The following is a 12,218-nucleotide window of genomic DNA, read 5'->3' as shown; positions in this document are numbered from 1 at the left end:
GAAGTACTCTTCTTTCCAACGCTAACATGACCTTGCTTTAGTTGGTGAAATACCCTAACACTTTGCTCTTAATACTTTGTGAATAGTCCCTCGCCCATGTGAACCGGGTCTCAAAGCTCTTAATACTTTGTGAATAGTCCCCTCGCCCATGTGAACCGGGTCTCAAAGGTTTGAATATGCTTTCTTAATACTTTGAGAATAGTCCCCTCGCCCATGTATAAAGCCCACCAAATTACTATGTGAACCGGGTCTTAGAGGTTTGAACCGGATAAGATTTTTGTTATTTGCGGATCTTTGCATGTAAACCGGGTCTTAGAGGTCTGCGCGCGCCACCATGGATGCAACGAGCTTATTCGCTGTCTCCTCCTCTTTTTCTTGCATAGCAGGAGCTAGGGTTTCTCATTCTCCTGCAGATGCGAAGAGGCACAGGTGTTCCTTTACCATCGGCTCGAGCGTTCATGGAATTGCCATTGCTTACATGCGTGGAGTCACGCGGAGCCGGCGATCCTGTGTCTTGAAGGCGGCGGCTTCTCTCGAATTTGTTTCTCCCCCAGTTGACTTCGACTTGCACGTAAGCTCATGTCCTTTGTCTTTTGTTTTGCACTGCAAGGCTCGGCTTGCGAAGGCTTTAGAAAAAAGTCATATGTGCAGGCTTTGAATATTTAGAGAGAGAGAGAGAGAGAGAGAGAGAGAGAGAGAGAGAGAATTACATTAATGTCTTGGGAAGACAAAAATGATGATGAAGACCATGTCCGTCTTGAGTTATATCTGTGGTATAGCAAAAGAACAAACATTCCACTAATCAACTAGTAGATCTACGATGCCAAACATAAAAAAGTATCATTTAGTATCATTTGGGTGTGGTTTTGTGTTCGTTTAAATTACATTAATGTCTTGGGAAGGCCAAAGTGACGTGTGTAACACCATCCTTATCATAAAGATGGAGTAAGATGGAGTTGATGTTGTAGTATCTAGTCCATACTATGCAAGATGGAGTTGATGGTTTATTGTCTTGTGAATGACTACCATGAGGTTATAAATTGCACTTTCTTATAAGGTGAATTTGGGCATGTTCCTGGATTCATCGATGTATATCTTTATGCTGTATTAGCGGACATGCAAATTGTTCTTCAACAAGACTTGGAACTGGAGATCAGAAGTAAAAGGTGTTCAGACAAAAATATTAAAGGCAAAGTTAGAGTCAGAAATAGTAGGTCAAAGTTAGAAGTCCATGGAGGAAGAGAATGACAGAGTGTCCACCCCGTCATCAAGTTTAGCAGGAGGGGATGTTACATGCACGTCCATGCCATGGCTAATCCTTAGCATGAATAGTAGAGCCCCTGAGTTAAGTCAGTATTTATAGCATCATTAGCAGTAGAAGCATAACCATTAGTAGTAGCACCATCGGTACCATCATCAACTTAAGCATCATCACCATCAGCAACACCTGTCATGTGCATCCCACACTTGGATGCCACGTAGACATATCTGTACAGAAGGTGCAGGACCTGGGGTAGAAAACTGGTCCCATGTGAGCCCAGTCCAGGACGAGTCAGCCAGGGTTCCACTCCAATCGTCCGAGGTCAGGTGTGCATTGTCCTGCACATGTGTCCAAGGTCAGGTGTGCATTGTTCTGCACATAAAGCAGTGCCAGTCCGCGCTGTCTGTCTCCTGCCTCAGCCAGCTGTCTAGATGCCTCAAAAGCTCTGTATGACAATCTGTCCTGTGGCATCTCTCTGAATCTGTCTAGCAGGCATATAGTCTAGAATATGACTTCTACCATCATAGGAGGCGCAGCAAACTCTGCTCGGATAATGTCATGAGGAACTGACGGTTTGCTGCGTATCATGCGTGCCATCATGAGGGCCTGTGGTGCGACGCGTGGAACATGAGCGTTACCTAGTAGCTTTGGACGCCAGATTGACACCGGCAGCATCCTCGAATCATTTACCCGAGAAAATGAACTTCAGTAAGTATAATGGTAAACTCGACCCCACAACTCTTTATTCATGGTTGCATCAGTTTGAAGTTTACTTTGCCGCAGTTAGAAAGACAGATACTGACAGAGTGATCTTTAGCCAGTTGGGCCATTCCTTGGTGGACTCAGTGGGCTCATGCCCACACCAGATTAGGTATGGCAGCTTATGTGTGGGACGAGTTTGTCTGCGACCTTAAGCAGCGGTTTCTACTGCCCCACTACCTTGAGCGACTCGGAGATGAGTTCAGGGGAGCGTGTCAAAATGCGCAACTAGTCCTTCAGTTTGCCAATAGAATTTCGACTTTATTTTTGCAATTAGGCTTATTTGATTCGGACAAGAAAGGGCAGTTTTTGTATGGCCTTGACACGCAAATCCAATGGGAGGTGCGTATGCCACCTTCGAAGACGCACTCTCGCTTGCGCAGAGTGCAGAAATGAAACATAATGGTGGCAAGCCCAAGACTTCCCAGCTGGCTTCTCCCAAGGCTACCGCCTCGGGGGGGCAAAGGCCAGAACGAGACGGGGTCTTTCCCAGGACAGATCATTCGGCATTGGTACTCGATTAGCGGGATTCCTAGGACCATAGTGTCAGACCGAGATGCCAAGTTTACCAGTCATTTTTAGAGGGCATTGTTCGATAACTTTGGTACTAAATTGAATTTTTCCAGTGCATTTCACCCACAGACGGACGGCCAGACAGAGATATACAACCAGTTGGCTTTTGATGTGCTGAAGTGTTATGTCCACGATCAGCAAGGTAAGTGGGAATCTTATTTGCCTTTAGTTCAAGCTGTCTTGAATGATTCTTTTTCTTCAGCTATTGGCAGGACTCCATATGAGGTAGCGTTTGGAAGACCTTTCCAGTCGTCGTTGACCAGGACCTTGTCTTCAGTACCTGAAGCGAACAGAGTGACGGAGTCTTACCAGGAGATTTTAGAGTCAGTAAAAGACAGATTGGCTAAAGCATAGGAGGCCTACACTCGATAGGCCAATAAAGACAGAAGGGATATGAAGTTTTCGAAAGGGTATTGGGTTTATCTTCGGATTATGAAGCAAAGGTTGAAGCAGGTACGATGTGTTTCACATCAGTTGGTTAAAGCCATATGCAGGTCCGATCCCTTCAGAAGTTAAAGACGAGGCGGAACCCGATATTGTTGATGAAGCAGAAGTTATGGTTCCAGAACAGATCCTTATGCACCGTTTCAAGCATGGCTCAGGCTTTAGACAAAGACAGTTTCTCACGAAGTTTTAGGACCGAGGGACCCACGAAGTGGTATGGCTTGACAAAGAGTTTTTCGAAGACTATCCGGCGTTCTTGACGGATTATTTGGAGGCTATGCAACTTCCATCAAGTTAAGCAGAAGGGATGTCACGTGCATCCCGCACTTGGATGCCACGTAGAGATATAGGACAAAAAGGTACTTTTCTACAGCCCTAGGCTACCTCATACAAAAAGTGAACATCACCAAAATCTGTCCCTAACTGGGACCCTAAGGACCCATCCCATAAAGGAATGAATGAATACAATGAGGAGCAAACTGTCTATTTATAGGCCTCTTGAATACTTGGCATACTCGCCGACTACTGGTCCGCCAGTCTACAGTGCATTTAATGCTTTTAAACGCTGTCCGACTGGGCACACATTCACATAATCTGTAACGCCAGTAGCCGCCTTGTTTTGGTACAGCCGACTCTTCAGTCGACAGATCCCTTCCAGCAGCCGACAACATCCTATGACTTCCATGCCCTTGCTCCAAGTCCAAACTGGTTCTCTTTTGCACCTTGTGCTCAAAATCCTAGTTCTAATGGTCTTTTTCTTGGCTGCCCCTTCTGGATTAGCCCTGAGAATGTACATGGCATTTCATGCACATGACATCCCCCTCTGCTAAACTTGATGACGGGATTCCAACCTGTTCTTGGATGACTGTCATCATCCCAATCTTTTCCCGAAGTCCCTCTGTCATCCATCCAACTCTGGCAACCCTTTTCACTGAACACCCGACCTGGTCTCCAAAACCACTCTGACTCTGAATAAGATCTATGCACCTGTTCCCTCCAGTCCCCAATCCATTCTTGCCCCGACTCTGAACACTTTCTTGGTCTTCATTCCTGAGAAATGAGTCTGGCACTCTCACATCACCCCTTGGAGGATAATCCTCCCTTGGGACCGTTGCCTGAGAACCTATCTGGCTCACAGGACTGCCATCCCCTCTGGCTTTGTGGAACACCACCAACAAATCTCTTGGGAGCTCTTCCCAATCTTGTGTTCCTTGCCTTGGGCTTCGTATCCGTGCACTTTCCTGTACCTTGGACCTGCACACCATCATATGGGACTGAATTAGTGTTTAGCTTTGCTGAGCCTGATGCTCTGATACCAATGTAACACGCGGAAGCTCTGGGGGTCTTCTTTCAGCCCTAAACACCACTGAGAACCTATTGATGCAAAATGCAGATAGAAGGGAGAGTAGAGAGAGAGAGAGATGGCTGGAAATTCAGTATATTGACGGATTATTTGGAGGCTATGTAGCTTCCGTCAAGTTAAGCAGAAGGGGATGTCACTTGCATCCTGCACTTGATGCCACGTTGACATATCTGTACAGAAGGTGCATGTGATATGCAGCGGAAGTCTTTGTATTGGAAGATCCTGTCACACAAATGCTCACACCGTCTTCTGTATCCTGAGTTTCGTGAGTTTAGCAATCCATTTCAATACTTCAAACTCTAAAGAGATGAGAGAGAGATAGATGAGAACTTGTACACCAGATTGGGTCCCGAATTACCCACTGAAGGGCCCCCTATCCCGATAACGAGATAGTATTTGCTTTATTTCTTTAGAGAGAATGACTGTGGACTGTAGATAAGCCAAACGCAAGATCTCGGAGGATCGGAGAGTGGCTGATCTGTACACTGCTGTAGAAACACCTCGATGACCTGATCTCGAGCCTATGCACTCTTCCCAAGGGCATGAGGAAGGGTTGCACACCTGAGGCTGAGAGAAGAAGAAGGTGGACTGTTCTACACTATGTTAGAATGCTGAAAACACTTATGAATGCTGTGTTACCTTCACCAGATGACTGTTGCATGCATGGATGATGCACAGAAGGCTGGACACTGCTGCAAACTGTTGATTCAGGGCTGGAAATTGCTGCAAACTGTTGATTCAGGGCTGGAAACTGCTGTGGACAAAAACGCCGACCTGTAGGGAAGCTGCTGAACTGAAAACGCAGGTGTTCTGAGGCTGCTGGACAGAAACGCAGAGAATCTGATGCTGCTGGACAGAAACGCAGAGAATCTGATGCTGGACAGATGCAGAAAACACTGGCTGAAACCTGGCGTTGAACTAGGGCTGATCTATATGCTGAATCAAGGCTTGAAGTGATGCTGAATGCAGGCTGATTGGATGCTGATAGCAGGCGCCTAGGGCTGACTGAAGCAAGGGGTTCTCAAGGGGCTGGACAAGCAAGCTTATGAGCTCCAAGGGCTGGATTAGTCTAGGGCTGAGGGCAAGGATACTCCTGGGGCTGAGGAGGAGAGCTCTTAGCACAATGAAGACTGAATGAATAACTAAGCCCTATGCAAGCCTATTTATACTAACTGGAGGTTGGTCATTTAATAAAGTTTATATTTATAAATGCCAAATAATGCAAATAATGCTAAATAAATACTATTAAATATGAGAAAAATACCAGATAAATCCTAGTAAATTCCCTAAGGCTTCTGGGATGTTCTAAATGATGCACAGGCATATGAATGCATATTATGCAGGATGCAGAGTGCTTTCTGATGCAAACCCTAAGGCTTCTACTGACTCTACTTCATGATACGCAAATAGACCCAATCCCCTTCCTTGAAGTGGACATCTCGTCTAGACTTATTTGCCTGTCTGCTATATACTTCCTGAGCTTTGGTCAAGCGGTCCTTGACTGACTCAATGATCTCGAAAAATGCTTCCGTGGTTTTATTAGCCTCTAAAGATGGAGACACCATTCTCGTCAAAAGAGAAGAAAAACGGCGACCAAAGGCTGCTTCATATGGAGTCCGTCCGACACTGGATGAATGAGTGTCGTTTAAGATAGCTTGGACCAATGGAAGATAATGCTCCCATTTGAACTGTTGGTCATGACAGTATGACTTGAGGACATCAAAGGCCAACTGGTTATAAATTTCTGTCTGGCCATCTGTCTGGGGATGGAATGCACTAGACAACTGCAACTTAGTTCCGAAGTTTTCAAATAATGCCCTCCAGAAATGCGAGGTAAACTTGGAATCTCTGTCTGATGTTATGGTGCTAGGCAAACCACAAATTGGATACCAATGCTTGAGAAACAGACGGGCTACGTCCTCGGCTGTGGCCGTATGCTTGCATGGGATGAGCATGCGGAATTTACTAAAGCGATCCACAATGGTAAAACACTGAGTGTTACGGGATTCAATGGATGCTGGTAGAGGCCCTACAAAGTCCATAGATATGTCGATGAAAGGTCCGTCGCGGGGATAGGCAAAGGTTGAAGTAAACCTGCCTACTTTGTATGGGGAACCTTGACTTTTTGACGATTTTATGTGTTAAGCTAGTCATGTACACGTTTTTGACCAATTTAAAACTTTTCTAAATAAGAGACAAAATATTACAGGCTTGTACATGTGCATAGACATCACGCCTCATCTTTGGCCAATAAAAGGACCGTTCTAATTTCTCGAGGGTACTGTTGATACCCCTATGTCCTCCAACTAAGGAGTCATGGGCATTGTGGAGAAGAGCAGAACGCTTTTCCCGAGTAACACAGAGACGGTTCTTGTAGAACAACCAACCGTTCTGTATTGAATAGTGGCCAGGCTCAGAAGTGAGGGCCAAACTATACTGAGTACCAAACTCAGGGGAGTCGACATATTGGTCTTTCATACTATCCAAGTCCTTCCCCGTGATTTCAAGAATGGTAGCTTCTTGGACTGCCTGGATGCCGGACTTTCGACTGAGAGCATCTGCTACTGGGTTATGCTTACCAGGGATGTATTCAATCATACCTCCAAACTGTTGGAAGATTTGACTCCACCTGGCCTGCCGATCACTCCACTGGGTACTTGGCATAGTCTGAAGCCACTTAAGTGCTTGGTGGTCTGTTTTCACTATGAAAGCCTGTCCATAAAGAAAAGGCTTCCAATGTTTGAGCGCTGTGATCACACCCAAAAGCTCTTTGTCATATACTGAATAATTCTTTTCGGCGACATCCAACTTTCTGCTATAGTATGCCACGGGTCTATTGTCCTGCTGGAGGACTGCACCTATGGCTACATTGCTGGCATCGGTGATGACCTCGAAAGGTTCGTCCCATGATGCTAACTTTAATACAGGTGCTTCTGAGGCAGCTTTCTGGAGTGCATGGAATGCATCAAGTGCCTTACCTGTAACTGAGACTTTCTGCTTCCGAGCCTTCACCCCCTTGAGCAAGTCGGTAAGAGGTGCTGCAAGGTTGGAAAAGTGATGGACATGTGTACTATAGGCCTGACAAAGACCTACAAATGAACGGATTTCTTGGGCGGTCTTAGGAATGTCCCAGTCTAAGATCTCCTGAACCTTTAATGGGTCCAATCGAATCCCATCGGAACCGATGATGTAGCCCAAATATTGAACTTCCTTAACACCAAAGATAGACTTTTTGGCGTTTATGTAGAGCTGATTATCTCGCAAAAGTTGCAAGACTTTCTCCACATCTTTCTCATGCTGCTCCGCAGTGGCTGAGAAGACTAGTATGTCATCAAGGGGAATATGAAAACACACTTCCCAATATGGATTGCGAAAATCCTAGACATCATCTTATTGAACGTTGCGGGTGCATTTGTAAGCCCAAAAGGCATGACTACGAACTCGTAGAAGTGACCACGCTCTGTTCGAAAAGCTGTTTTTGGAATGTCAGCTTCAAAAATGCGGACCTGATGGTAACCACTCTTGAGGTCGATCTTAGTGAAAAATTTAGCACCGTCTAAACGCACCAAAATGTACTCTATCCTGGGCATAGGAAACTTATTCTTGATAGTGAGTTTGTTTAATGCCCTGTAGTCTACACAAAGGCGTGCAGACTTGTCCTTCTTTTGGACAAATAGGATAGGTGCAGCAAATGGGGAGGAAGAAGGCCGAATGAATCCAGCTCGGAGAAGCTCAGATAACTGCTTTTCTAACTCGCCCTCTAAAGTCTTGGAAAGACGATAGGGAAACCTGCTAGGAGGATTTGATCCAGGGACCAAATCAATGTGATGGTCCTCAAGGCGAGAGGGTGGGAGACTGGGCGGGAGATCGTCCCTAAGCATAATGTCCTGGTGTCTGGATAGGAGGTGTGCTAACTGAGGGACTGAAGATGTAAGGGATGCTACTACTTAGGGAGGGGCTGTTTGAGCACGAACATAAAGGAGTGCTTCTTCTGCTCCCTTGCGGATAGCTCGTCTGAGAAAGGTCCATATACTATCATTTCCTGACTTTGGTAATCCATAAAATCCATAGCAATATTCTCCCATAGATCATTCAATGGGTGCAATAATCCTGCCGGTGTTCGTCGATCAAACTTGACCTTCTGACAAACCAAACATTCTCAATGTCCGTTTTCATAGTAGGCCAATAGAAGTGGCTCTCCAAAGCTTGAAGTGTAGTCAAGGTGTCTCTATGTCCCATGTAGGAAGGATCATGGCACTCTTCCTTTACTTTGGCCTCAATTCCTTGTGTCACACATAACCTGGGTTCACATCATAAGAAAGCCCTACTTGATCTCTAATCTGCAATCTGTTCCAAAACATCTTTGAAATTCTCTATGGTAGCATAAGGATCCTTCATCAAAGTGAAATCCATATGGTAATCCATAGAAACCCCATGGCTCAAGGATCTCTGAGATAATGCATCTACACACTCTACCATAAAAGGCTTTGATAAATTTGGTCCTTTGCTAGCATAAAACTTTAATGCTTGAAAAGATTCTTTTTCAGCTTCGGCCCACCAAAATCCCATGGCTTTCTTTGTCAAATCATGTAGTGGACTTGTTACTACGGCAAACCACTTGATAAATTTCCTATAGTAAGAGCATAAGCCAAGGAAACTTCGAACTGCATGCACACTAGTTAATTCCATAATAGCCTTGACCTTGTCTAGATCCATCCTGACCCCTTCTTTGGACACTATGTGGTCCAAGTAGTGAATTTTCGCCCCCCAAAAAAAAAGAACTCACTCATCTTGCCGTTCACATATAACTTGTGCTTGTGGAGTTCCTGAAATACCATATCCAAATGCTTTCGATGCTCTTTCTCATTCTTTGAATGCACAATAATGTTGTCTAAGAAAGTATCTCCAAACTTTCCATGTTCTCGAAATATTCTTTCCATCATTCGGTTGAAAATAGCCAGGGCATTTGTAAGATTAAAAGGCATCACCAAATACTCATAGAGTCCAAGTAGTAGTCCTGAATGCGGTCTTACGAATGTTTTCTGGAATAATCCTGACTTGATGGTAACCACTTTTCAAGTCAATCTTGCTAAAGATAGTGGCTCCATCCAATCTATCCAAGATATCGTCAATTCTATGAATAGGAAACCTGTTCTTCACAGTGATCTTGTTAAGAGCCCTGTAATCAATACACATATGCCAAGAACCATCCTATTTTTGAACCAATAAGACTGGGGAGCAAAAAGATGATGAGCTAGGTCTAATCAAACCCTTTTCCAATAGCTCGATCATTTGCTTCATAGTCTCCTCTTGTTGAGCTTCTTGGCATGATGTCAATTTGATGATCTTCCGATCTCTCTGGTTTCTTGCTTTGGCTTGTCGGGACAATTTGCAGCCAAGTGTCCCTTCTTTCCCTTACTTGTCCCGAAGAAGTGGCATCTAAAAAAAAAAAAGTTGGCCTGGGAATAGCCTCCTTGTTTTCTCCACAAGAAATAGACCAAGTAGCTCTAGATCCTTCTACGATGGTGATTCCTTTAGCACGAAGGTAAGCTTTAGCAGCTTCAACTCCTTCGGCTTCGGTGGCTCGATCCTTGGTGAAATCTTCAAACATTCGAGCCCTTCTTTGTTCCCGTTCCCTCTTGGTTCTCCAAGCAAGGAATTCTTCGTCTTTGAGAAATTGTCTGAACTGCTGAAAGTCATGGTACTTTTTTGATGACATGGTTGTGGTCTCATGAGTAATGAATCAACGACCCTTGTTCTTATCATGAAGTCCTGGATCGGCCTGATAGTTGTTTCCTTCATTAGACCCTTGGTTTCCCTCTTCTCTCGACATGGCTCTGTCACCCCAAGAAAGTTTCTTCAAGAGAAATCTTGCCCTGATACCACTGTAAGCCCGGCGGGGCATGTCGTGATAAACTCAACCACGTGTCCAAGAGATAGAGATATAGAGAGAGGGGGGAGAGAGAGAAGGGAATAAGGATCTTGCACAGTACACTACATTGAGCGGGGAACAAGCCTCGCCTCCTTTCAGGAATTTGTTCAGGAACAATCCACGGGCACGCTGGCCAGGATCAATACAATCAATGAATACAAAACAAACAGATATGTCGATGTAGGATATCTAAGTTGATGTCGATGTCGAGGCACAAGATCTCTGATGTCGAGCACACCATGGGGATGACCCACAAGTATCTTTCACTGGGCTAGTACCAGATCCAATATCCAAATCCAATGAATACAAGTCCAGTGAATCCAAATCCAAGTTCAATCCAAGTTCTAGTTCCAGATCCAAATCTAGATCCAAGTCCAAAATCCAAGCTCCATGTCTAAGGTCTATGTCCAAACTCCATGTTCATGTCCAAGCTCCATGGTCAAGCTCCATGTCTAAGCTCCAAGCTCCATGTCCAATCCAATATCCAAGTCTATATCTAAGTCCAAAGCCAAATCCAAGTTCCAATCTAAGTTCTAGTTCCAATCCAAATCCGAGTCCAAGTTCCAATCCAAGTTCTAGTCCCAATCCAAACCCGAGTCCAAGAATCACTCCCTCATCCCATGAGTAATCTCCACAACTCCTACAGCCTTGTCGATGAAGAAAACCATGGAAAATCTCTTTCTGGCAAGAAAATTGATATAAAACCTGTTTTAATTGTTTTATGGTGATAAAAACCTCCAAAAAGTAGTTTTTAGGGTTTTTGGAGCAGTTTTAGGGTTTCTGAAATTTTAGTTCGTACATGTCCCTACAGGTCCGTACGGTTGTATGGATCCGTACAGCTACGGACAGATGATGATGTGGTGCTACAGCCGATGAAGGTGCCCTAAATCAGTGGGTAGTGATGTAAAATTCCATAATTTGGTTCATGATCAAGTAGATGATGATGGAGAAGAGGATCTCCACGCTTCAACGAAGATGGCAACGCGATGAAGAGGTTCTTCTTCAACTTGATGCTCAAGAGAGGCTCATGCTTCTTTTACACTTGGGGAAGCCTTGTTTTTTGCCAAAAAGCCTTCATGCTTTTGCTTTGCCTTTTCATGCTTTGCTTTTCTCTTTTTGCCTTTGCTTTTGCTCTTTTTACTTTTATTAATAAAATATTTACTCAACTTTTGGTGGTTTGCTTTTCTAGCTTTAAGGCCTTGCTTTTTGGTCTTAGAGTTGCTTTTTGAGAAAGCGGCTTTTAGCTTTTCGGTCCAGCTTAGTCTCCTCTTTCCAATGGTGCCCTTGGTCTTTCCAATGGTGCCCTTGGCTCATGGTCAACCTTGTTTGACTTTTTGCTTTTTCTTGCTTTTTTGACTAGGAATGGTGCCTTTTCTTAATCAAACCTTATGGACCCTATCCCCATGTCTTCTTCCACTTGTCTAGTGTCCGGGCATGGGTTTTATCATGTGGAATAGAGCTAGGAGGGCTAAATAGTTACAATCAAAGTCACTCCAACCGCAGAGACTGACTCGGTTCTTCGTGTCCCCTCCAGTGTTATAAAAGAGTCCAAGATCCTTTGTACCTTGCAGATACCGCAAGATCCGCAATCCTGCGTCCCAATGAGTCTTCAAAGGTGTCTGCATAAATGAGCTCAACAGTCCCACTGGAAAACTCAAGTCCAATTTGGTGTTGAGCAACCCAATCAATTAACCAACAAGCTTCCGATTCAAGGAGGCATCAACTTGCTCACAAGGATCATGTACTGTAAGTTTGGTATTCGGGTCCATCGGAGATGAAATAGGCTTGTAGTTCTCCATCCCAAAGGCCTTCAACAACTCATGAACATTTTGCTACTGAGAAACAAAGAAACCCCTTTGGGTTTGCCAAATCTCCAATCCCAAAAA

The 12,218-nt window shown here is 44.5% G+C and overlaps 1 protein-coding gene across 3 annotated transcripts in view; it reads left to right on the top strand.

Annotated features, from left to right (window-relative positions):
* The first annotated feature begins 259 nt into the window (after positions 1-259).
* LOC147621825 (Glycine cleavage T-protein family) overlaps positions 260-12,218 on the top strand; it is a 53,341-nt gene continuing 41,382 nt past the window's right edge. For 2 of the 3 annotated variants that reach the window (XM_086822845.1, XM_086822846.1), the window contains exon 1: positions 260-571. In XM_086822845.1, coding sequence (XP_086678971.1) covers positions 335-571 — 237 coding nt within the window. In that variant the 5' untranslated portion in view covers positions 260-334. Of the gene's footprint in view, positions 572-3,256; positions 3,397-12,218 lie in introns of those variants that run through there. The other variant, XM_086822847.1, reaches the window with a different exon arrangement.

This window comes from Cibotium barometz, chromosome 29 (assembly GCF_041138505.1).
Source record: "Cibotium barometz isolate CiBa-2024 chromosome 29, ASM4113850v1, whole genome shotgun sequence".
Lineage (NCBI taxonomy): Eukaryota > Viridiplantae > Streptophyta > Polypodiopsida > Cyatheales > Cibotiaceae > Cibotium > Cibotium barometz.
Note: the sequence above shows the minus strand (reverse complement) of the source record. Positions and strands in the feature narration are given on the sequence as shown.